Raw genomic sequence first — 27,184 nt, forward strand, 5'->3', positions numbered from 1 at the left:
GGAGCTCTGGTCCCTTTAAATCCCCACTGCAGCTCCAGCTGGGATTTAAAGGGCTCGGGGGCTGGGGCTGGGATTTAAAGGGCCAGGAGTTCCCGCGGCTGGGGGAGCTCCGAGCCCTTTAAATCCCAGCCCCAGCCCGGCCACCAGAGCTCCCTGCCGCTGCAGGGAGCCTAGCGCCCTTTTAATCCCATCCGTGGAAGCCGGTGTAGTCCGGCACAGCGTACTGGCTCTTGCCGGTATGCCATACCGGACCTTACCGCCTTACTTTCACCTCTGGTGGAGGCTGAGCCAAAACCCTGCTGTTGCACCTGTCACCGGGCTTGTGCCACATGAGTGCTAAACGGAGCTCTGCCCAGCCACCAGCGCCCCCGCTGGCAATGACAATAATTGCATGGAGCGGCCTCTGCGCTTGGAGAGGGAGTCTGAGCCGCACGTGTCAGCGCGCTGCCGGCAGCCCAGCCCAGGAACGCTGTTAAAAACAAATTGGGGGCACTGCTTTTTGGCACCCCCAAATCTTGGCGCCCTAGGCAACCGCCTAGTTTGCCTTAATGGTAGCACTAGCCCTGATGATAGGTCTAAGATGCAGAGGCAGAGAGAGAGACATTATTAGAAAAAAATCAGTCTCCTTCAATTCAGAGTGAATATTGTGGGCAAACTAGGTTCCGAGTATGTCTCTCTACATGAGCAGAAAATGAATTGGCTGTTGGAAGTGGTGTAACATAATTAGAATCTCTAGCACCAATCTTGCAACATCACTACAGACACTAAAATCCTCCTATGACTAAAATGGGGTCAAATTTCATTAGCAGTAAAACTACAACATCAGTAAGTTCAGTGATAGAAGTAGAGCTGAGGTGAGATGGTCAATAAACAATGGCTAGAGCAGTTCCAGCTTTTGTTTGGGGATCAATAATGAGAAATTCATAAGCGTGATAATAGTGTACAAATTGTTCTTTAAATGTGCTACTGTGCAGAAAAAGCAACTGGTGCACTACTAGATAGTCGTGGTTTGTGTCATATGATTTAAGATGGTGATGACTAAGCTTTTGTAGTGTGAAAGACAAACAAGCTAATAACACAACTTTGGGCTTGCCAGAATTAATATGGCTTCTTTTATCACATCTCTACCTTCCAGTTCATCCCTCGTCACCTCCATTTTTTCACCCTCTGCTAGGCCTTGTAGACGCTAACCCTGGTGGGTCCCAATAACCCGTCAGATACATGGCTATGGGAGAAGGTATTTTACTAGGCCTGGCAGGAAAGGGAAAGGTTGCAAATCCCCTTCAATTACAGTTCAAAATGAGCAATAGCAGTTTCTATTTGGGTTCCTGGGGCAGCCCAAGTGAGTCTAGTGTCTGGGGCGCCTTCCGCAGTCCAGGCTCTATTCAAGCAAACAGGAGCTTGCAGGTTTCCAGGTCAGGATCACTCAATAGTGTCTCTCTCATGGGGGCCCCTCTGCACTGTTCCACACATGACTCTACGTATAGTTCCTGGGGATTCCTCTCTCATCCAGCTTCCTGCACTCCTGGCTAGCCAGGCAGCCACTGCTTTCCAACCAAGGCTGGCCAGGTGCAGGACCTTACCTGGCCAGGAAGTAAGGGAATGTGTAGTGAGGAGAAGGCTGATGGAAGTTGTAGTCTCCGTCCTGTTTAGCAAATCCATCACACACAGGCTGGGAATGGTCTTGAGGCTTGAATGAGTGGCACTGAATGAAGTGGGAGGGAATGTAGTAAAGTTGTTATCCAGTGGTTAGTTGTGTTACTGAAAGTATTATGGGTTGGAGCCATGGTCCATCTCTCCCTTCCTGTTTAGTGTGTGTTTTCTCTCTCTTTCTCTGTTTGCATGTAGCTGGATAAAGCAGCATGTTCCCAGCCTGCAGTTCTGTAAGTAAAGTGGGTTTCTTGTGCACTGAGTGGTCTCTTTATAGAAGGGGGAAATGGCACCAGGAGCAGTATAGGGGGCAAGGCTAAGATGGGAGCTGGGCAGAAGGGTGGAAACTAATGCAGAGCCAGGGCATAATGATGGAGGACACACTCCAGGAACTCTAACTCACCCCCCCAGGTTTACTTCATCAAAAACCTCCCACCCTCCTCAGGTTGTCCCAGACACCTTCCCTTTCCTGGTTCCTCCCCTGTCCTCTCCCATCCATTTCCACTTGTCATGCTGGTTCATTCAGCTGCTCCTGCTCCTTCAACCCTCCCTAGTTCTCTGAAGTGGGAGGGAAAGGGAAAGGACATAGACTTCTAGCTTCTCATACCTGCTCAGGATGCAGGGGTGGGAGGGAGGGAGAGCAGGCTTTCAAGGAGAAACAGGGACTTGCTCTCACTAAGCAGCTAAGTGCTCCCTGATTTATCTTCAGAGGATTAAGAGTTAGCCCTTTCCTGAAACTAAAAGGCTGGTATCGTTGGTTTTGTGTATACATATCAGCTGGAGATGCCTATGATGCTCTCTGCTAAGACCTGGGGCAGGCCAAGTGAAATCATATTTTTCTAATTAGGAAACTATTTTTATTTTAAATTCTTCTGCTTCTTAAAGTTCAAGTTTAGCATTTCATGTAGACATTTGCTTTCATTAGCAGAGGTTTCATGTGTACTGCCAGAAAAATCCTAAACCTAAGAAAAATAGCTGTGGAAGAGTTATAATTAAAGTTAGTTCTCTCTAATAATCAGTAAAAGAAACAGATAACATAATAGCCCTACATGTACCATACATACGACTTGAGTGAGCCTCTTCCCACCAAACTGTAACAGCATCCACAAATAACAAAAAGTAGTCAGTTGATGTTGCAGGAAGGCAATGTTTTCTAGTGGTTTGAACATGGGAATTGAGAGACATGAGTTTGTTCCCAATTCTGCCAATGGATTATTGTGTAAATTTGGGCCAGTCACATAGGCCAAATTTGTTAAAACTGGCCACTGATTTTGGGTACCTAACTTGAAGCACCTATTCTAGTCTGGTCTGTTCTACATAGGTTTTTGTACTGCCTTCATCCTGTAGTATCTGAGTGCATTCTGGTAGTGCATTAAGCAATGTAACTAACATCTGTTGCATGTAGTTCACTTTCTCTCTCAGCCTTTCCAGAGAAAGCAAACTGTGTGTGCTCTGTAGGGTTTTATTAGGTGTAGAGGATTTTTTTGGGAGGTGGGGATTATGTAGATACTGCTTTGTGTTTATGATAGAGAAAGCAGGTTGAAGAAGTGTGACTTGCACTTGGAATACAAGGCAGTGACATTTGTGCTGTTCCTTGGTTCCCATGGGAGTTAATTCCATGGCCTCAGACTAGCCCCCAACAAAATTCTCTCCTGCACAGAGAAGTGTACCCTTTGTGCCTGATGGGGCAAATTGTCAGCCATGGTCCTCAGCCTGGAGCCTTACACAATCTTTTAGACCTTGAGCTTGCCTCGCTATTCTATGGGAAGTGAATGTACAGGTTGGAGGACAGGTTTGATATGCTCATGGTAGCCCGTGTTGGTGAGGAGATGCACTGAAGTTTTCTGTACTAGTTGGCATTTCATAAGTACTGATGTCTTCATCCCCAGGGGTATTGCATTGCTGTTGTCCAGCCAGAAGGTGACAAAGCTGTGTATAACTGAGGCCAGGTCATTGTCCATCAGGACTTTCCCTGTTATCCAACTGGTATGCCCCATATGATTCCATGAATACTATGAAAATACTTCAACTCTTATTTGTGTGAAGAGGGAGGTTGTTAGGATACAGATAAAGTGATATTTATTGGACAGCATCATGTGATTTTTCATTGTAACACCTTTTGATATGGACTTTTGGTATTTTACTTGAACTTTGTTAAAAATTAATTGTAATTAAATAATTAGAACAACATTAATACTTTTATGAGACTAACTACTAGCCATCCAGCAATATTATTGTAATGTGAAATCACAATTAAAGAAATGATAGTAATTCCTGTTTAATGTCAATGGAAAGACTACCTTTGATTTCAAAGGGAGCTGGATTGGGTTCCAGTGCAATTACGGGGTCAAGATCATCCATGGCATAGCTCCGATGATGCAGATGCCATTACAGCAGGGATGATTTTTGTCTTACTGCTGCTAAGAAAAGCATTTATTTGGGAGCAGAATGTAACACAGCCCTCCTTGTACATTTCATTTCAGAAGAGATTTGCATTTCAAGACAGAAAAAAAGTACCTTTTATCATTATAAAAATCCCATCATTCTGCTGTGCTCTCCAAAGGAAAATATAGGTTTAAAAAAGTGGATTAGCTCCTAATTAGAGTATTAATTGAATGCCAATGTCATGCAAACAGCATTAGAGAATGAAACAGAAAAAAGATTACTGGAAAGATGTCAAGCACATATCCCCTTAGGAAGGATCTTTGGTATTTAAGGGGCCAAAAGAAACAATTCATTATATTGAATTTTGCCCAATTACTCGCAGCATCAGAATGAACACAATTCAAATCCTAATGGAATCCTTTAGAAAGCTACTGCTGTAATACTTACATAAGGGATTATGAAGGGGCAACACAGCCAACAGCAAATTTCAGATGTTACTTTATGTAAATAATGTAGCTATAGTTTTCTGAAGAATTCCATTGTGAACTAAATTTTCATTTCTGATGCTGTGAATAATTAAACATCAATCCATTTCTAATAACCTGTTACTTATGTGCAGTTTCTTTTGTCCTTTAAAATGCCAGGAAGCCATTTAGAGAAACTCCCTACATGACAACTTAACAATTATCTTTGCAAAAAAAAATAAAAAAATCGCATTGCTTCAGATTAGTAATATACATAATGGAAGCCCAACCAACCATTACATTCAGACAAGTTAGTAAAGGTCTGCAAAAACTCAGTAATATAATATTTCAATTAATTCTAAACATTCCATCTCTACAAGGAACAAAACTATATGTAATCACTCCAAAGCAAAGTCAAATACACACTGAGGCTGATCATTAAAAAGATTAGTTAGTGTGCATGTCAATATTTAAATAGGAAAATAAGACCATAAGGACTGCCATACTGGGTTAGACCAATGGTATATCTAACCCAAATCCTGTTTCCAACAGTGGCCACTGCCACAACTTCAGTGGGGAGAGTACATAACAGAGCAGATAGAGTGATCCACCCCATCTTGGCTTCTGGCAGTCAGATGTTTAGGGTCACCCCATGCATGGGGTTGCATCCCTGGCCAACTTGACTAATAGCCGTTGATGGACCTATCCTCCATGAGCTTATCTAGTTCTTTTTTTAACCCAGTTATACTTTTGGCCTTCACAACATCCCATGGCAATGAGTTCCACAGGTTACTTGTATGTTGTATGAAAAAGTACTTCCTCTTGTTTATATTAAAGCTACAGCCTATTAATTTCATTGGGTGACCCCTGGTTTTTGTGTTGTGGGAAAGGGTAAATAACACTTTTCCATTCATTTTTTCCACATAATTTCTCCCGGCCACACATATAGCAATCAAATAAGATAATAATGGAAATTCACTGGGCCCATTTTTTGGAGAGATGTAAACGGGCTGAAACTAGAAATGGCACCCCTTGGGAAATTTCTCCATTCTAAGGAACATCCCTGGATAGCATAGAGCTTTTACAATGGCTTTAGGCTGACCCCCCTACCTGGCCCTGGAATAGGTGTGGTGGCTATCGAGCCATGAGCAGCCATAATGCAAGCTGGAGCAAGCCTAAGGCTGCTCTGTGTTGCATCAGGGGCCAGAATACCGGAAGGTGCTTAGTTGCTGTGCCAAGTATATCTTGGTTGGAGCACAGTATCAAGTCCACTGTGTGCAAATTAATCACATCCCCATTTCTTTGCCTACGTAAGTGACCTTATTTTTCCACAGTTCAAGTGGTGAAAAGGATGTTTATATTTCTTTAACCACCCTGCTACAGTGACTGAGTTGACTGTAAATGGAGTTATGCTTACAACTGACATGTTGATAATAATTTTAAGATGTTAGTTATTTTAAAGCATAATAAGGAGATATTAATGAATACTGGTTGAAATTAAAATTGCATTTTTATTTGGATTGAGGATCTATATATGTAGCATAGGGAATATGTTCAATAAGGAGCATATGTTGTTTGGAATTTCTGCTTAGATGTTGGTGACTTAACTAATCATTTCCTTTTTTTTACATTTGTTTTAGTGAGAAAACTTGTGGGTTTCAATATTAGGACTGAGTGAGAAACATTTTTCCTGTCTGTAACAGGGTGACACTCACCTCTCTCTCTGGTTGTGGTAAGTCTTCAGTGATTCAGCCCTCTGGCAAACTCACCCACAGTCTGTAAGTGCAACACAAGCAAAACAAACCCCTTCTGGGATACACAGTCTGACAAGGGCCTATCTCAGTACCCCACAGCTGGAACATCTCTTGCTTCAGCCCTCCCTGGGCTCAGTCCCTTAAATAGGCCCAGAGTCTTTAAACAGCCCTAGCCCCGGCCTGGGGCCATACCCCCAGGGCTTCCTCCCTGGACCCAATGCCTTCACCCTCTCTGGGCCCTACTAGCCCCAGCTAGGCCACTAAACAGTTCCGTATAAGAGGGGTAGCTGCGTTAGTCTGGATCTATAAAAAGCAGCAAAGAGTCCTGTGGCACCTTATAGACTAACAGACGTATTGGAGCATGAGCTTGAACAGGGGCAGCTCCAGGCACCAGTGCAGCAAGCGTGTGCCTGGGGTGGCAAGCCGTGGGGGGCAGCCTGCTGGTCACTGTGAGGGCGGCAGGCAGGCAGCTTTCGGCAGGACGCCTGCAGGAGGTCCGCCAGTCCCACGCTTCGGTGGCAATTTGGCGGCAGGGACGCCACTGGCACGGCACCAGCAGACCTCCCACAGGCATGCCGCCAAATCCGCATGACCAGCGGACCGCCCACAGGCGCGCTGCCGAAAGCCGCCTGCCTGCCGTGCTTGGGGCAGCAAAAAACATAGAGCCACCGCTGCCCACGAAAGCTCATGCTCCAATACGTCTGTTAGTCTATAAGGTGCCACAGGACTCTTTGCTGCTTTAAACAGTTCAGGTCCCCTTCTGGGGGTGTATCAAAGTCCAATATCACTGACCTTCTTTGAGATCTTCAATCCCCTCTCCTAGAGATAGTTCAACTCCCCTCTCTGGGGTTAGGCCAGTCCATCTGTGGCCAGTTGGGGGAAACGTGGCATGACCGCTACTCTGGGTCCCAGCCCAGGAACCCTATAAGTAGCAGCCATGTGCTACTGCATCCCCTTTAACTCGGCTGCTCCTGCTACTGTTCCCTGGGCTACTTCCCTGCAGCCCTTCTTCACCCTCATGAACACTTCACCCTTACCTCAGGACATTCAGCTACCAAGTCTCAGCAGTCAGCCAGGAGCTCCTTCTTACTCCCCTGGTCCCTGCCAGCAACTGCTCTATCCATGGTACTACAGTTCCTTCTTCCAGCCAGGAACACCATTCTTGATCCTCTGCTTCCATCCAGCAACTGACTCTGCTCAGGTACTGCAGCTCTTTTTATATGGCCCTGTTGGGCCTGGATTGGCTGCTTTCCTGCAGTCTCTTCCTGATTAGCTATTTGGAGAACTCACCTCCACTGCTCTTTTCTGGGACGGGATGTGGTAGGACCATGAGGCCTCCAGCAGGAGGCCTTGGGGTCTCATACACCTGTCAGACCGTCCCACACAAAAAAATAGATTTTCTTTTAAATTTCCATTCCACATCAGAATGAAACAAAGACCTTTTCAAGTTTTTCATGAAAAACAAAAGAGACAGAAACCTACCCCAAAATACCCAATAGCCTGGGTAGTTAGGACATTCCGCTGGAATGCAGAAAATTCAGGTTCATGTCCCTGCTCTGAATCAGACCAGCTCTACTCAACAGGTGGGTTTTTTGTTAATGAATTATACTTTCCTATACATCATGTTATCACAACTGACATAAAGTTAATCTATTTATAGTACCTCAAGTCTTTTATTTTGAAATTAAATAAATAACCAATCGGAATGTTTCAAATATTCAATATTCACAATAAGCACAGTGTGAACAAGAGGGGAAAACACAGTTGTTTGTTGGAAACACACCAGGAGGAAATAAGCCCATTCTGTAGATAAATAACAATCAGCAGAAAACTGCCATGCCATCAGGTTTTACAAAGGACGGAGTGGAATGTGTTGGAAGATTAGAATGGAATGAAAGCTGTACAGAGCACAAATACCTGACAGAAGAATGAGAAAAGAGCATGGTCTGGCAGTCTGCAGAAATGATTCAAATAAATCTCTGTGCTTTGGCAAAAGAAATTAAGAAACAGAAAGAAAATAACCCATATGATTCATATATTTCTCTTTCTTACTATTTCAGTTGACGTATGTAATGTCTAAGGTGATCTCTCATGTCATCTTCCCTCTAAAAGGGAACAGTTTGGTTTTAGTTATATTGGAAATATACAATCGTGAAAGTACGGCTTATTTACTTATTGGTTTGGTTTATATTAAACTGCACTTTATGAAGTAAAGTAATACATTTTATAATTGGAAAAAGGGTTATATAATACTAATGAGTAAAAGTTAGGGAAGACAGCTTTAAAAAGCAAAACAGTAGGGGACTCACTAAGAAACACAATAAGAATGTCAATAAACTCTCATTTTCACAAGAATATAAAACTCCCAAGACACTAACTTGTGTCGGAGAAAAACTCAGTTCTCGCTTTTTGTTTGGGTGCAGCAAAATCAAATACTTTATTATTTCTCCAGTAATTACAATGGAGGGAGAGAGTGCCATAGGACACAGGGTCGCCCCAGTCCTGGACAGGTCTCTCAACTGGTAAACAATTACAGCAAGCCTTTATACCTTTGTTACAGACAATTTCTAGCAATAATACAGACGGTAAAAAGCAACAAATACATTTTGTTTATACATAAGCCTTTCTGCTATCTTATTTGTCTCACTCCTAAAAGACGCCAGCCTGCATATTTGCAAGGTCATAATAACTTTTTACACAGTTCTTGTCCTCTCGCCTCGCACTATCCTTGCTTCTACAAGTCTCATGTCATTAGCGTTACAGTATGGCCTGACTCTTGCTAACTGACTGACATGCATTAAAATCCCCTTCAAATCCTTGTTAATTATTTCCCTGCTTCCACACTTGAAAACATCCTATCATTCCCCCACTACACCCTATTTTCTGTAAAGTCTATAAGCAAGTTTCTGTCTTTCAGTGCTAAGTCTCTATAAAGTTCTTCCAGCCAATCTTGCTGAAAGAAAATGAGTTGTAAAAACAAATCTGAACTATCTTCAGGAAGTTTCTGTTCAAGGGCAAACTGAACATTTGCAAGTTTAAGCACAGCCCAGTATTTGGGGCTTTCTACATGGTACACACTGTATCAGAAACCTTGGCTTAAAGCAAACAGTGTTTCTATTTGGTAGAAATAACTAGTTATGACCTATGTGACATTTATTGTTATATAATAATTTGGGGCAGTGGTTTTCAACCTTTTTTTTCATTTGCAGACCCCTAAAAAATTTCACATGGAACTGCAGACCCCTTTGGAAATCTTAGACATCGTCTGCAGACCACAGGTTGAAATTCATTGTTTTAGAGCCTATTAGCTGAAATTACCAGATGTATTAATGTTAGGAAAGTGCTGTAGCAATTAACAACAATTAGGTTTCTTACCATAAATCAGTGGGTCTCAAACTTTGTTACTGGCAACCCCTTTCACATCACAAGCCACTGAGTGTGACCCCTCATAATAAAGTAAATGCACTTTTTAATATATTTAACACCATTATAAATGCTGGAGGCAAGCAGGGTTTGGGGTGGACGTTGACAACTCACGACCCCTCATGTAATAACCTCACGACCCCCTGAGGGGTCCCAACCCCCAGTTTGAGAACCCCTGCCATAAATAAATAGCATTTTATCTGAACATTTCAATAATGCACTCAAACATTTAATTGACATAATGTGCTGTCACTCACTATGTTTTCTTCTCTCACTTCCTCTCTACATATATCCAGGGCTAGTAACATTCATAACAAACATAAACCAATTTCATTTCAACATCTCAATATGTTGCTCAGCTCTGTGTTACAGTAAGGATAGACTAGAAGGGTGCCGAATCCTGCCAAGAGCTTTTTAGCCAAACATTCAGAATAAGGTGTTAGTATTCTTCTCAAAGAACCACCATTAAAGTGAATACAATTGTAGATAATTGGTATGGTAATGTAATGGGCATGACTATATTTCAAGTCCCCCTTCATTATAAATCCATTTGGCATCCATTCTAATTGCCAGGCTACCCTTGCAAAGAATGTATTTAATGTTTCTGTGGATGTCATATGTACCTTGTGCTTTTATGGCACTTTATTGTAATCCAACATTAATTATATTTCTCATTAATGCACTGCAAAATGGTGCTATATGAAATGCTTGGATTTTGTAAATGAGAAAATTGAGCTCATTTCAGTTGGCTTTGATCGCATTTTACCTTTATAACACTTTGGTACTATAATTCTCTTCCTTTTCAGTCAGGGGTTATTGATATCCTGAACACACACAGGGAACCATCTTTCTTATAGAAGATTTACACTATTATTTCCCTTTTCCAGGATTTCTGTCATTTCCACCAGCATTTTAAAATATTTTACTGCTTGACGATTGTTACTGAGCTCATAAAAGATAAGATGGAAGGAACAGGACTAATAGAGCACTATCTACTGCTCATTAGAGACGGCGACATAGTAAATAGGCACAACAGCAGACTACTGATGGATTGATACATGTGAGGCAGATAAACCTATACATAAAAACTCAGCCCCAGAACTGTGCTCAGAGGAGGAAAAGGCTTTTATTCATCCTAAGTTGAAAAGTCTAACCTTTCCCACCAGATGTGTATCAAAAATGCTTTTCAAAGTTGAGCTGCTGAGTGCCAAAATATAAAGGGGGAATTATAAGCAACTGTCAGTAGAAGAGGAACTGTCCTTCCCTGTGCATGGCTGAGAGAATGTGTGATTGGTGTTTTCCTAGGATTTCAGTTCTAATTTGTTTCTAGTGTAACTCACACCCCTCCTGGGTGCGGTGTTCTGTCCATCTAGTGGCACTGAGACCACTTAGAGAGAGACAGATTCATTAATGAGTTTGCTTTATAGCAGGAGTAGCCAACCTGTGGCTCCAGAGCCACATGTGGCTCTTCAGAAGTTAATATGCGGCTCCTTGTACAGGCACCGACTCCGGGGCTGGAGCTACAGGTGCCAACTTTCCAGTGTGCTGGGGGGTGCTCACTGCTCAAGCCCTGGCTCTGCCACAGGCCCTGCCACCACTCCACTCCTTCCTGCCCCCTCCCCTGAGCCTGCCGTGCCCTTGCTCCTCCCCCTCCCCCCCCAGAGCCTCCTGCATGCCACAAAACAGCTGATCGGGGGGGGAGGCACTGATCAGCAGGGCTGCCAGAGGGTGGGAGGCACTGGGAGTGGGGTGGGGGAAAGTTGATGGGGGGGCTGCTGACGTATTATCATGGCTCTTTGGCAATGTACATTGGTAAATTCTGGCTCCTTCTCAGGCTCAGGTTGGTCACCCCTGCTCTACAGCTGGCTTTTAGCTCACGCAGTAGAGGCTCATGCACTAAGCTCCAGAGGCCCTAGGTTCAACCCCACCTGCCGACGACTGGGGTCTGTCGGGGTTACACTAGCTTTGCATTTTTTAATTAACTTTGGGTCAGGTCTTTTGTACAATGGTTCACATGCCTGTGGACTGACGCATGACCTCAAATGCCTGTGGAACAGCTGACAATGACTGGATATCATTTTGGATTTGTGGACTTTCTGAGCCCAACATTAGTGAAATAGGAAGGTTCTTTGTTTACATAAAGGTGATCTAGTCAGACCCCATTAGATGATGCCAATGGCCTCAGAAGGAGAGTGCCCTATTCTGGTTTGCCAGTGGAGTCCTGAGGAAGAGTTCCAAGAGGGAGGAACCAGACATAGAACCACCATCTTCAAAAACTAAAGGAAAGAAAGAAGCCTTTGTTTGCTTGCCTGAAATGGCTGCTGTCGTGGCTGTTGCTGCCACTGTTGGCTGCTGGCCATGCAATACCAGCTAGGGTGACCAGATGTCCCGATTTTATAGGGACAGTCCTGATTTTTGGGTCTTTTTCTTATATAGGCTCCTATTACCCTCCACCCCCGTCCTGATCAAGAGGCTTGTGCTTCCTCCTCCCTCCTGGAGGGCCACTGAGCAGTAGGAGTCATCTCAGATTTGACATCTACAAGCAAGTAACCGCTAGTCAGCCAGCAAGTCCATTGACATTAAAACATTTGAGTCAATGAGACCACTGGCTAATGTTTTCAACTGTATACCTGCTTATTGAAGCTGAAGGAAACCACCAGAGTCACCTCAATCAATCGTTTTGGTTTTCTTTTATTTTCTATTAGTAGAGGGATTCCTCTATATCAGCATCTTGAACTTGGTTTGTTTGTTTTTTAAATTCCAGCAGATGGCTCGTGGGTGTGTGGGGGGTATGTGAGCATATATAGAGTATAGCACCTATAGAGTAGTTCCTCAAATACTTGAACAGCTCTAGGTTAAACAACCTGCTGTCTAAAAGATCACATCAATATATTCTATGGATTAGGAGATGCAGGTTTAATCCTGAGAAATCATGTTGTTTTCACCTACATTTTAATATTAAAGGTAACAAGCTGTGTCATCTTGAATTGTGTTGGAATGTTTCACTTTAACCTGCCCCTCTCCCTCCCCCCCCATCCCCCCAGCCTATACTCTTCAAACAAAATCAGCTATATTCACAGCCCTCACCTCCCTCCCTGGTAGTGCAGCATTTACTTGGCATGTCTAATGTTTATTTTCTCCTACCACCATTTAGAGCAGGCTCATGGGATAAACAAAAGAGATGTTAAAAACCCAACTGCTTAGGGGTTTTGATCTTTTAGTGAACTGCAGACAGCTCTCCCTACTGAAGTGAACATGGCTGCTACAGGGTAAGAAAATAAAATGGGGAACAGACCAGAAAAAAACAAACCACATTTTTGGGGTAACTTGATAAGGAAATAGCAGGACACCTTCTAACTACGTACTGAGGCTAAAGTGTCTTAACTATTCAGCTGTCACTAAAATACCTTAGAGAGGGGAGCCTCATTAACGCTGGACCTTTATGACCCTGTTGTGCTGACTGACAGTATTTGGCTGCCAGCGTGCATTCATGTTGTCTGAACACAGCATTTGTAGTAAAGCCTCAGTTCTTTTACATGGTGAGGGAGGTTGAAAGTGCAAGGACATTCCTTTTCTCAATTTAGTTGCAGCAAACACTCCTTCTGCCAGGCCATTTATCTCACTCGCAACGATTTTTTCTGGGACAAAAGCTGGCAGACACCATCAAAAAGGAAAGTGAGAAAGGAAACTGTAGCAGGGTGGACCCTGCTCCGGGGTTTTAAGGGGTTAAAAGTGGCCTGACAGACAGGGGCGGCTCTAGGCACCAGCGGGCCAAGCGCCCGCTTGGGGCGGCATCCTGGGGAGGGCGTCATTTGGCCCCGGTGGAGCTCCCGCCGGCATGCCTGCGGCAGGTCCACCGGAGCCCGGGACTAGCGGACCTGCCGCAGTCATGCCTGCGGCGGGTCCCGTCGTCCCGCGGCTCCGGTTGAGCTCCCGCAGGCATGACTGCGGCAGGTCCGCTCGTCCCGGGCTCCGGTGGACCTGCCGCAGGCATGCCGGCGGGAGCTCCACCGGAGCCAAATGCCGCCCTCCCCAGGATGCCGGAGCCGCGGGAAGAGGGGACCCGCCGCGGGACTGGGGAAGGGCGGCGCAGCGCTCCGCGTTGCTTGGGGCAGCCGACTTTGTAGAGCCGCCCCTGCTGACAGAGCTGGGCTGAGTGGGAAAGTGGCTGCAGCTGGAGGCCACGCCCCAAACTGAAGCCCTGGGGCTTATAAGAAGCAGGGAAGCCAGAGCCCAGACAGAGTCTCTCTCTGGCTCCAGAGAGAGAGATGGGCCTGGCTGCCTAGAGGCTGAGGCTAGAGTACCTGGGTGAAGCAGGGCTGGGAACAGGCTGAGGAGCTGGGGAAGCTCCAGCCTGGAAAGCCCCAGGCTGCGGCCTAGCTTTGGGCTAACGGGTACTGGGGGTTGCAGAGGGCAGCCCAGGGGTAGGACAAGGCAGCAGGTCCAAACCCCCTATTGCCTGTGATGAGTAGGCTGATACTGCAGTCTGCCCCAGGGTGTGGGGCTAGACCATGACTGTCAGTAGCCACTACTGAGGCAAGGTGGGGATAGTAGCGTGGGGTTCCCCTGGGAGGGGGAGACCCAACCATAGATAGGGGGCACCGGGTCCAGGGAGGGACGCCGGGGCCAGAGAACAGGTGGGTCACCAGCCTGCTGAGGGCGCTCCAGGGCTGGACCGAGGGACATTCCGTGACCAACCAGCAGGAGGCGCGGCAGGGGTGAGTACCGCCCGCCTACAGAAACAAAAGATAAAAACAAAACAGCAAAAAAATGAGGTGAGCTCCACCTGCCAGACATTCTCCAGGTATCTATCTAGGGGCAGGGGAACAGACCAGCAAGTCCAGTTAACTCCTCAGGTCTGCAACATCCATTCTTTCTCCAGAAACATTGGCAGGCAGTTAGAAAGGATTCATTTATATAGAATGCTTTAAACAAATCTCTTGGAAAAATCAATTTAACATGGTGAATAGATTTCCAATGACGTAATCAGCTTTGAATAATGCTAATACTTACTTTATTGCATTCTACACAGAATTCTACCAAACAACACACTGCAGCTAAAATAAGTTTAAAAAACAGGGACAGACCCTACAGTCCTTACTCATCCAAGTACTCCCGTTGAACTCAATGGCACTAATCACATGGAATTGATAGTTTCCAAACCAACTGTGCATATATTACCTTTAATATACATTTAAGCTTATAGGCCTGTAGCGTACTATGCAGTTAATCAACATTAATGCCCTTGTCTTACTCACTTGAGCAAGTAAGGCCCCAAGCCTAGCTAGATCTTGGGTCTGGGTTTGTTGTGGAGCTCAGCCCCTGCTCTCAGATACTTCCTGCTTCAAGAAAGTGGACAGCAAGGGGATGGAGTCTTAGCTCTACCCCTTACCCTCCCTCATGGTGGAATAGCTGGCTTGGTGCAAGAGGGAGAAGTAAACTACACCCTTTCAAGGGCTGATGTAACTTATTCCTTACCTGGAGCAAAAGTGAAGCAGGGAGGAATTGTGCTTTGGTGGGACGACTCTTGAGGGGATGTGTCTAAATGCACAATCTAGCCCAAAGTACATTTTAATAAAATTAGAAATATTAGAGTCCATGCTCATTTTCATCAGTGAGCATGGACTGATAGCTCCTTGAGCTATAGAAATCTGAGATGGAAAAAGCCTAGCAGGTCTTGTCCATCCCACTGCCTCTGTAGAACTGTTCTTTATAGTACATGCTCAAGTGCTTTCTCCAATCTAGTTTTAAAATCACGCACGCGATGAGAAGCTGTAGAAACCCGCTGGGACACTTCCACAGTTAAGGTTCTGGAAATGTTTTCTGAGATGCACTCTAAACATTTCTTTCCTCATGTTCAGCCCATTATTCCTAGCTATTTCAGCACTCTAATCAATTCCACTCTTTCTGTTCTAGTATAATAATGGAGATACAATAATCCACAGTGCATAGTTACCCTATTTCATTCCTTATAAATCCCTGATCACTTATGTCTCTTTTCCATGAATTTTCCCCAGTTTGGTTAAGTTTTTCTGGTATCTAGGTGTCCTAAAATACAGGAGTATTCCTGGTGGAATCTCCCCACTGTCACACACCAAAGGCATGTCACATCCCTGGTCCGTGATACAAAACCTTTGGATTTGCATCCCAAAATTGAATTGGCTTTTTCGTTGCCAGTGTCATACTACAAACTCATGTCTCACTAGCAGCCCACAATCACCCTTCGGTCTCTTTTCCATCACTGCTTTCCAAGTACCTTGCTCCCACTAAATGCCTTTGTTCCAATTTACACCTATTATATTAATTTGCGCTCACCACTCTAGTTCTCTTTTCATTATTTCTCTGCCTTCAATAGTCTTTGCATAACACTTCCCAATTTAGCGGAAACAGTGAACTGAATTTTTGGGCAGTGCCACTTGCGTCTCTCTTAACTTGCTTACATCAACATTTCAACCTACACATCGATAGATAACACTTCTTCATTCAAGCTTCAATTCTGCAAACCATGTAAGCATAATTTAATTTAAAGCAAGTACTCTTATCTCTGATCAGCAAAACACTTAAGCCTCTTGCTTAATTTATGAGTAATCCCACTGACTACACTGGGATTTAAGCAGGTGCTTAAAATTAAGCATGTGCTTAAGTGTTTTATCGAACTGAAGCCATGCTGATGATATGACAGAACCAAACTTGGTAGAAATGTAATCTTACACTAACAGCTACAAATTACAACTGAGATATTCATCCTGATTTAAAGTATTCCTTTTAGAGTAGATAAAAAAAAATTTTTAAAGCTCATATTGAAGAGAGACTTTTCTGTAACCATTCTCAGGCCTTGCAATGCACATCATACTTCAGATGTGCTTCCAGCTTGGTTCCCTCTAAACACTCTTTAAATTTAGCATCCATTTCCTGGCTTTGAGCTTCAGTAAAAAGGTTCTTCCAATCTCCAACAGCACCTGGAATAAACAAAAGTAAGAAAAGGATACTGTTGACTATGATGAATGTAGGGACTGATTTAAAAGAAGAATCTCAGATTCCTTTATTATGATATTTGGGGACAATGCATGTTTATGTGCCAGAAATAAACATCTGTTCAGAAGAGGAAAAGTGCATACAGGGCCTGAACCACCATTGCCTGCCCCTTGTATAGTCATTTACACCACTACAAGGTGAGTATAAAGAGTGGATATAATGCTTTTGTTCCGTTTTGGTTGTTTTTGCACAGGTGTAAAAGACTATAGAAGGTGCAGTGCAAAGGCCCAAAGAGTTCATAAGTATGACTCGCAATTGCAAGAACAGATTGTCCCCACTTGCAAAATTTGGATCCAGATTTTGAATACTCCTAAATCTGAGGATGTATGGATCTGGGACTTTAGTCTGGTCCATTCCAAAGATTGTTGTCAACCTATAGATTGCTTAAATCCAAGATTTTGATTCAGGACCATAATTAATCCCAGTAATTGCCTAAGAAACTCAAAAAGAAAATTCTATAGAGATATAATGGCCTAAATCAAGTTTTAGAACCCGTTCCAGCTCCCACACAAGTCAGTGGAAATCTCTCCATCACTGTAATGGGAGCTGGGGAAGGCTGAACAGAGTACCAGCTGTGCTATGTTTTAAGGAAACAGGGTAATCAAAGTGGTCTATTTATTGATTTTGACCCATGTGGAAAAATCAAGTGACTCTCTAAAAGTACCATCTGTGTTTCTCAAACCATTTCTAACCTAGATAACTAGAAAGGAAGAAAGGTTGATTGCCTCCTGTTCCAGATTCCTGTCAAAATTAAATGAAATATAACCATTGACAATCCTTGGATTTTTTTAAGACACAAATTTACCTTTACGGAAGAGAATCGGACCAACTGAGCCATAGATCTCCTGGGATTTTTCTCTCATTGCTTGGAAGCTTCCCCTGTCTGCAATAAACTGAATTTGCTCTGCCGTTGGAGAGAATCCAAAGAATTCAGCTATTTGCTTCACTCCAGAAGCCAGGTTCTGAAAGCAATGTAGTGAAAGGGGTAACATAATATGCTTGCTCTGAAAAATGGAGTTCCCTGTTTGACAGGTGTGTGATCTTGATGCATTAATAGTACTTTCACACACAGTGCATTTTACATCACCTTGATGCAAAGTGCTACAAATTTGTATCCATGCTCAACTTATTGCTATAAGATGTTTTGGGCTCCATTATATCTCATTGAAGTCACTAGGAGCTTTGCCATTGACTTGAGTAGGAGCAGGATCAGATAAGTCTTGCCTGCAAGTAGCAACAGCTTTACCTCTTTCAGGTCTTCATATGTTATAATCATAACATTTTCATCCTCAATGTGTTTGTTCCAGGTGACTGCGTGGTCAAAATAGGAACCCCAGCTGACTGAAAAGGAGATAGAAAACAAGCTTCAGCCTGTATGTTCAATAATTATGCTTTTATTTCTCTCTCACTTTCTGCTGCCTTCAGGTTATACCAATGCAGAAAACCATAACACAACATCTGTTCGGTTGTGCAGTGTTGTACAATGGAGAAGGCGAGATTTCTCTCCGACTCCTGGAGGCAAGAGGTTTATGTCCTGAAGCATGAACTCCTCTATCTATACCATTGTTTTAGCTTCCATAAGTACATATGCTGTTATTAGGGATCATTCTGAGCAGCCAACTCCAGATCTCTAGCTAGATCTAGGAAATGCTTAGAACTGGGATTTTGGTTTGGTCCCAGATGCAGAAACTGAACTGTCTTCACTAGCACTTTTGATTCTGATCACATCTTGCTTGAAGCTGGCCCTAGTTGGCAGAGGGTCTTGCCCAAGACATTAAACTACTATGCAAGTTCATGACTCCAGGGACGACATCATGCCCAGAAGCAGCGCTATCTTAGAACTTTCCTCACATTCTGGAGTTCAATTGCATCTTATCATGAACAATAACGGTCAATTAATTTTAGCATTACACAGCTGTTTTCATATTGGCCCCATTTAATTTATTTAAAACATTGCTGCTTAATCTTTCAGATACATTTGAAAATAGTAATTGTACCTTTTCCACTCATGAACTCCGAGAAGAACTCGTCCCAGGAGTTATAACTGGGGACTTCTGTGGCATTGTTATAGAAATGGAAAAATGATGCAGCTGTATCTTTAGGATTTCGAAACAACACTAGTATCTGGAGTGGGAGGAAGAGGTTAGCAAGTTTTAGATCTTTTATTTCCCAGGATAACTACAGCGATAGTACAACCAAACATTCTGTAACCAGTAATGTGCTGTAGCTATTAAATATTTTCATTTATATGTATGACATGAAAAGCAAGCTCAAAATGATGGCCACAATAAAGTCTCTGGCCACTTTTAAAACTTGAACTTGTGGTCAAAGAATCATAAAAATGAAAGAATGAAAAAGCCTATATTACTATCATTAATATCCTTCCCTGTCCATGGGGCATTGCTCCCTACTGTTACCTTAGACCTGGACTGAATTTCCACTGCAGGTTACAGCCCGTTATTGTGCAAAGCACTATTGCTTTCTCCCTCTGGAAACTGTAGCTGTGCTATCCCCTTTTATTCCCATTTTCTATGTTATGGCAACAATTATGTCAACTTTTTTGGATAGTTCCTGTAAGCATTTTTGATCACATGGGATGTGTACAGATTAGAAAAACTTAACAAAAGATCAACAGCAAAACAGTTACAATCATCATCTCCCTTTGATCACCTCCCCCCTTCTACTTCTTGATTCTCTGTCCTCTCCTTAATTGAAAACGTCTATTACTGCCCAGAGATACAATGTTGTTGGTTTGTAATAAGTTAAGGCTTCAACTGTTTGTCCTTTTGCATTGGGAATTCAAAGGTGTTGCTAAACCAGCATACCCATTTCTACACTATCCCCTCCCATCCTTCTAGCACAGGGGTCCCCAATGCGGTGCCCGCGGGCGCCATGGGGCCCGCATGGGCATCTAAATGCGCCTGCGTCCTGGCCGGCAGTCGATCATCCACCGAAAATTCACCGAAATTCGATGGCATTTCGGCAGATGCTCGACCGCCGCCACAGTCCTTCGTCTGGCACCCGCCAGACGAAAAAGGTTGGGGACCACTGTTCTAGCACAAAGGACAGAGGGTAGCTGTAAAGCACTGCACTCCAGTGATTCATGGCTACTCGAACAGCCTCTAGAGGGCTGTTCCTGCTGATGTCAATTAGAACAACCCTAATGCTGCTCTATGTTACACCAGGTATTAACCTGGCTCCAGAACAGGAGTGTAAAAGTGGTTTAGAGTCACCTTGACTTCACTACCACCACCTTGGATCCTGACCCTAGTGAGGGATCTGGGCTCTAAGATGCTGTGCAAATATTAGACAAGCGGATATTGACAGACAGGAAGCTCACCTTGGCTTTATTCTTGAAGATAGACTTGGGGAGATTATCATAATGGAGGTGTGTTGCCAAAATCCTTGGAGATGGAAACTGTTTCATCCTCTTTAAATATAAATAAAACAATAAGGGACAACAGTTTTGTTATGTGGGTGTAACCACAATGTGAAATGTTGGCACATGTGGAACAGCACATTCTCATGCTAATCAAAGTGCAGTAGTTATCCAGGGTTTTTCTTCAGAAGAAAAAGTAATCTAGCATGCATGGGTTTATTTCAATAACTTGTATGTGTAGGCATGAGAGAGAGAGAGAGAAAGAGAGAAATACCAGACTTTAATTGTTTCAGTAGTTATTTCAGACTAACCTGATATTTTTCTGGATCTCCACATTCAATAAATGGCAGTTCCGTGTTTATATGTTTAGTCTGGGAAGTTGTAAATATCAAATCGTTTAAGAGCTGGATAAGCCAATTTGCACCTGGACAAACAGAAAAATACAATGGATCAGAAGCTTATCAAAGATCTCAGAACCTTCTCATTACACCGCTTAACACAGTATAATATCAATTTGTCAATGTGAAAATTATTCTACTGAAATTCTCAAGGGACTAAATACAATAAAATCTTTAAAAAACAAAACAAAATCCTAAACTGCTACTTGACAGCCTGCATTTTGGGCTTTATTCTGCTCAGATCACATAAGGGTCAAACTTACTGAGACCTAGGGATGTGTGGAATAGGAACAGAATTTAGCCATTGATGAATTTGTATATTTTTAAAAAATATTTCTAAAATAGAGTAAAAACAAGGGGAACATAGCTCCTTCCCTGCAATAACGTGCAGGAAGGGATTGGGGTGTGGGAAGCTCACCGAGAGCCTCAGATCATTCTGTCAGGGAGAGGGTGTCTATCACCCCTTATTAAGAAATAAACAAGGGGTACTACACTCATGGATTGTCCAAATCCTTCTCTACACTGGGCCTGGAGCCCTCTGTCCCGGCACCTCTCTGGCTACCTGATAGAGTTGGTCCAATGGAACTGTATTGTTAGGTCACTCCCCGCTGTTTCTGCTCCTTGGAGTAACCTCTTCAGAGTTTCCATAAGTACTCGTCTCTAAAGGTAACCAGCATGATTTGCTGCTGGTTGCCATAGAGGGGTGGCAAGGATGGATGACAACAACGTGTGTCCTTGGTCCATAGCATCATCCCCCTGGTCCCTGTGGAGATCCCCATGGAAGGTTTTCCCCAGGGTCCATGGAGATGGTGCTGCGGAGTTGGCTGAGCCATAACTTTCTATGAGAAATCCCCCTGTGCATGCCAGAAACAACAAAAAATGCATGATGCAAATAGTTTTAACCTCATGCTTTCTGTGGAAAGCTGTGGCCTGAAAGGATGTTATCCTTCTTTCTCCATTCTTCTCCCCAACTTCCTCACTCTTCAGTCTCTTGTCCTCTTGTGTTTTCATATTAGCTTTACATTGTTAGCTCACTGGGGTTGAGCTCTTGTCTTTGTATTCACCTGTAAAGCACCATGCATGCCTGTGCTGCTTTATAAATAAGAATCTCTGCCTCGGTGTGATTCTCTGTAAAAGAGGGTTAACTCTACTTCCCTACTTAACAGGTGTTGTGAGGCTAAATTCCTGAATGGGTGAAACTCACCCCTGTACAAGGCCTATGCACCACTTAAATCCTACTTAAGCACTGGGAGCCAAATGGGGACCAGGCACTAGGTCTCAAGTGATCCATTGGCCTTGCACTGGCACTCTGTCCAGGGGTGAATTCACCCTATCTTTGTAAAGTGCCTTGAGATTCCCAGATAGCAGATGTTGTAGAAGTGCCAAGTATTATTATTGTTTCTTCATAAAGCTATATTCATCTCCTTATTTAAATGCAGACTAGAGTCAGCAACAGCACTCTCTACAATTCTATGCTCTCACTTGCTCATTACATACCATCAATGCACAAATAAAAGTTACATTCTTAAGGATGTTACTTGATAGGCCTGAAATACCAAGTGTCTAGTTTCCCTATGACCCCTCAAAGGTCTGGGTTAACAGCAGAGAGTATTGCCTTCTGACCCTACGTTTTCCTTCACCCCACACGGCATAAAGATTTTCCACATCAGTTAACGTTTTCTCTTCTATTGTGGGTACCCAAGATGTGGGAAGCATTTCACATAGTGAGATTTTCTGTAGTTTAACTTTCATGATCCTGAATAAATAACAAGAAATAAGACAACTGTAAGACTTTGGAAGATGAAGAGAAGTTTGGATTCAAATGTGAGAATTTTCATCAGGCCTAATCCTCTGAGGTGCTGACCATAAAAAATTCCCAGTAAAGTCAATGGGAGTTGTGGGTGCTTAGCACTGGGAATGGGACAGTCAGCTCCTTCCAAAATTGGGCTCAATATCAGACATATTTGAGAAACTGGCTAGGGAAAATCAGACACCTGTTTTTATAGTGTTACCAAATAGCTAGACTCTATTTGTTCGTGTGGTAAAGACACCTGTAAACAAATGTTTAGCCCTACAGAGCTAACCTGTGGATCTTTAGGCTCAATCCTGCAAGGGACTAAGCACCCGTTCTGCTTATTATACCAATGGGAATCAATGGAGCTCAGCACCTCAAAGACAGAGTTTTAAATTGCACCACCTAATTTCCTGTGTTCCTTTTAGTTATTTACACACAGCCCCATCCTCTCCATTTTTTCCTTTATAAAACTTGGGAAATTAAAAGTTCCATTTAATTCTAGTTAAGGTTGTGAGATTAAGCACTCAAATGTCAGGAAATTAAAAAAAAATAGGTTTTACTGGCAATGTGTTACTCCGCCACATTAGACATATATAACATTTTCTGTTCCTTTCTCCTGTGTTCAGTGTAACCCTTAAGAAATGCCTTTTCATTGATGTAGGGTTTCAAAATTCTCCAGCTGCCCCACTCTGTTAGCGGGAGCTGCAGAATCATTCCTCTGAACTTATTAGCAATGTCTTGTCCCTTGTTAAAATTTCCCATCATTGATTTATCACAAGATGCATTCGTATTAGCAATAGTGGGGAATTTAAAAAAAACTCCCCCCCAGCGCAGACAAAGGTATAGAGTCAGGTGTGGCTCATTAAACTAACTGAATTTCTGAATATCTCCAAACTATAGTGGTGTTTGAAATCTAAACCAAACCAAATTATGTAAATAGCCCTTATCCTCATACTGGGCCAGACAAGAAACCCACGATCCCGAAAATCCCTAAATTATGGGATATTCAAAATCAGATCCACATTTTCAGCTCACCCCTCATTTTGTTTTTGTCCCATTTCCACTGCTTTGGATATTTGAGATATTTACTTTAACCACTGCAAGCCAATTTCTTAAGTCCTTACTAAGGCAAAACTCCCATGGGTGATCAGCATATTTCACAATGAGGCCTGCAGTAAGGTCTGATTGGGCCCCAATTGGATTACATCATTTATTCATTCTATTGTAACAGGTTTCTCAACAAAAGATTAAATAAAATTGCCCAGGTTCTCCTCTGCAGAGCACTTGGTAAGGTAGAGAGCCTCTCTTACATCCATATTATCTCCTAAAACCATAAACTCCCATCGCTTCAGTCTCAAAATGTTTCTCTCCACAGTCCACAAGAAAAAGGAACATGGACTATTGGTGTACTATATTCTGGTCTGGACTGTTTTCTAAGTCACTAGGAAAATCATATCAGATCTGGCAAAAACAACTTGAAATTTAAAAATATTAAAGAAAAGCTTAAACTTCTGCAAAAATAGCCAATATGTCCTGTCACTTTTCCATCATAATTAGTAACAATTATTCTTTTTTTATTACATGCAACTTTATTGCACAGTAGGCTACACCCATCTTTTCAAATGAAGGGTATCAAATGAGCAGAATTTGCTTTCATGTACAGCATCTTCTCTAGTATGCAGCCACCTGCAGTACGGAATAATTAAAGAAAGATATCCTGGCAGAAAGGCAAACTATACTGAAAAGAAACAATCCAATAAAATGCACAATTAAAATGACAGAGGATAAAACATTATAGTCTCTGTTTGTATCAGCAATGCCCAATTTAAAATCCGTAAAAACATGCAGAACTAAAACCTGCAATAGATGTTATTTTCCCTCTTATTACACTATGTGGTTATTTATGACATTTTATATTTTACACTGTAGCAAGTAATAACATTGACTGTATTCACCGCATTTCGGGTAAGACACCAACACCATATCATCTCTTCTGGCTTCTAAGTTTTCCAGGGCATGGAATGTCTCTGCACTGCATACAGTGACAGGGTATGGGGTTCCCTGATAGAAGAACAGCAGATCCTTAAGGGAAACCCCTTTAGACTTCTCCAACACTTTCTCTATTTCATCAGCTAATTTGTTCTGTTGTTTTGCCATGTTTGTTGCCCTTGAGTGAAACTGCAGTGTTAGAACACCAAGTGCCTTTAAATGGACAGATCTGAAGGGTGAAGTAAAAAACCTGGCACTCCTCCCATTTTTTTTTTCCTGAGAACAAAATATCTCATGTTGTTCTCCACATGCAAATCCCACCCAGTCGGATCAGGGCCAGATTAACCTTTTGTAGGCCTGGCACCAAACATATTTGTGAGCCCCCATTGAGGCAACGGAGCATGGCACGAGGAGGTCAGTCCTCAAACCAAGGGGCCAGCCAGGGGCACGGCATGGCAGAGGCAGCCCCACTCCACCCAGCTCAGTGCTAGGGCACTATTTACAAATCGGCAGTTGCCAGACGCACAGTGGCCCTGTGCTGCCAGCATGCCCCTTCCCCTGGGGGGGTGGCCCATGCCATGCCACAGACCCCCCTGCCCAACATCCCCCAACTCCCTATGTCCAGAGCCCCCCCGGACCCACTATGCCCAGCACACCCCAGATGTCCCCCAGAAATGCACAACGCCCTGCACACCCCCACCCCTGCCTAGCACTCCCCTGCCCACAGCCCCACCACAACTGTCCAGCTCCCCCGACAAAACCCCCACTCCCTATTGCCCCAACACACACAGATCTTCCCTGCCCCCTCACAGCCCAGCACCCCCACAGACACCCCAGAGACCCACTCCCCCATGCCCTGCCTCCCGGCTGCACTTACTAGCCCTGCTGGGAGGTGACTGTGTCTGCTGGGCTGAGCCAGCAGCGCAGCCAGGGCTGGTCCCGGGGCCGGGAATCCCTCTGTCCCTTCAGGAGTGGTGTGATCAGCCAGGCTAAGGCCTGCCCCGGCCGGATCTCTCAAGAAGCACTTGCCTGGAGGAGCCCAGACAAGCCACCCACACTGTCCCCCCCCGGCTGAGACTGACCAGGCTTCTGCACCAGTCCTAGGCGGCTCAGCTCCCAGGAGAAAGGTGGGGCCCCATAGGCCTGGAGCCAGAGGTGCAGTGGGGTCCTGCCAGGGGGCAAAGAGGAGCAGGGGGGGTGGGGCCAAGGGGCATAGAAGAGCCCTTGGCCAGGCGGGGGGCAGGCTGAGAGAAGCAAGTGGTGGACGGGGGGAGCCAGTGGGGTCTCGGGGCACAGTGCAAGTGGAGTAGGCCAGGGCCCCTTCTGAGCATGGGCCCGGCTCCATGGAGCCACTGGTGCCATAGTAAACCTGGCACTGAATCGGGTATATTTCTTTCCTCCTTTTCCATCCTCCTGGGACTGGAGAAAGGGTCCAATTCAGCAAGACTTAGTCCTAAAAGTAAGGCTTACTCTTATAAGTAGTACCACTGAATACCAGTTGGAGTGGCAGGATTGAGCCCACTGATACAAACAGATATAGGAGACAAATCAGTAAGACTGAGAGGCAAAATATTAAATTTAACCTTATATAACATTAACAGGAAGCAAGCCTTTCACACCAATATAAAGTTGTTTTTATTTTGGCAGCAAGTTATTTCTGTAATTAAAGAAAGCTTTTCAGTCCTGTATCACTGATTTAGAAGAAACAGATGTAAAGTCTATGGGTAACAAATAATAGGAGACAGTACAATAAAAAGCATAAGGAATAAAGAATAACAATCAAATTAATTCCAGGAAAGCAATACTAACATCATTGCTTTAAAGTAGTGTTTAAAATATCATCATAGCTTAAAATCCCAATGCCTACACTAGAAGGTATTGTATATTAATGTCCCCCTTTTATGCTAAAGAGACAATAAAATGCTGAAAGCTTACATTTAGCATGGCTTTTTTTCCCCAATGTGCCCCTAATAAGATTTAGATCCCTTTGTAATGTACTGGATTTATGTATATAATCAAGTTTCGCTTTAGCAGTTGACTCAGACAGAGAATATGGGACTTGCTAGTAGTAGCTAAGGGACTTTTCCATTAGTTCAAACAGCAGAGATCTGTATCTAAACATTATAAGCATATTCTTAATTTTATGCCTCAATCACTCTAGTGGAACTACTCACATGCTTAAAGTTAGGCATTTGCTTGAGAACCTTGATGAAGGACGAGGTTTCTAGCAGCAATGTGTGATTTGTATAGTAATTGTCTATCTTCAGCACCTGGAGCTGCAATCACAGTTGGACTGAGCTATTGACACATTTTCTGGAAAACAGGGGCCCTGTGAGCAGGGGCAGCTCTACAAATTTGGCCGCCCCAAGCAGTCATGCGCGGGAGGCGCCCCGGAGCCGCGGGAGCAGCGGACCTCCCGCGGGCATGACTGCGGAGGGTCCGCTGGTCGCGCGGCTCAGCTGGACCCCCCGCAGCTGCGGGCGGTTCGCTGGTCCGGGGGCTCCGGTTGAGCTGCCGCAGTCATGCCTGCGGGAGGTCCAGCCGGGAGGACCTCCGGTGCTCCCGGGGCTCCGGTGGACCTCCCGCAGGCATGACTGCGGCAGGTCCACCGGCCCAGCCTGCCGCCCCCCTGGGAAACGGCCGCCCCAGGCGGGTGCTTGCCCCGCTGGGCTCTAGAGCCGCCCCTGCCTGTGAGCCCTATACTCAAAGACGAGAGGCAAGAAAGGTCAGGTGGGTAACACAACTGGTAGGCTCAGTAGAGATGCAGCCAAGCCCACCAGAGAACAACACCCAATGGCAACTTTCTCCTTCCCCTTCTGATGGGAGAAGAGACCATGGCTATTGCCTTGTACCCTGCTGGCAGATTGGGAGCAACGAAGGGACTCTAACAGTATGTGTAGGTGTGGAAGGAA

General features: G+C 44.0%; 1 protein-coding gene across 2 annotated transcripts; it reads right to left on the reverse strand.

The window, feature by feature from the left end:
- Positions 1–14,388: 14,388 nt before the first annotated feature.
- LOC120402402 (sulfotransferase 6B1-like) lies at positions 14,389–26,662 on the reverse strand. 2 transcript variants are annotated; one of them, XM_039533030.1, is made up of 8 exons: positions 26,447–26,662; positions 22,117–22,244; positions 20,402–20,514; positions 20,052–20,141; positions 18,709–18,835; positions 17,958–18,052; positions 17,517–17,673; positions 14,389–16,635 (listed from the first exon to the last, which is right to left on the reverse strand). In XM_039533030.1, coding segments are annotated over exons 1-8 (843 nt in total). In that variant the 5' UTR covers positions 26,449–26,662; the 3' UTR covers positions 14,389–16,504. The 2 variants fall into 2 exon arrangements, with proteins under 2 accessions (XP_039388964.1, XP_039388963.1); XM_039533029.1 differs by lacking the exons at positions 22,117–22,244; positions 26,447–26,662 and adding an exon at positions 24,239–24,580 and having other exon boundaries at positions 14,390–16,635.
- Between the last annotated feature and the right edge of the window lie 522 nt (positions 26,663–27,184).

Source organism: Mauremys reevesii, linkage group 3, assembly GCF_016161935.1.
Source record: "Mauremys reevesii isolate NIE-2019 linkage group 3, ASM1616193v1, whole genome shotgun sequence".
Classification (NCBI taxonomy): domain Eukaryota; kingdom Metazoa; phylum Chordata; order Testudines; family Geoemydidae; genus Mauremys; species Mauremys reevesii.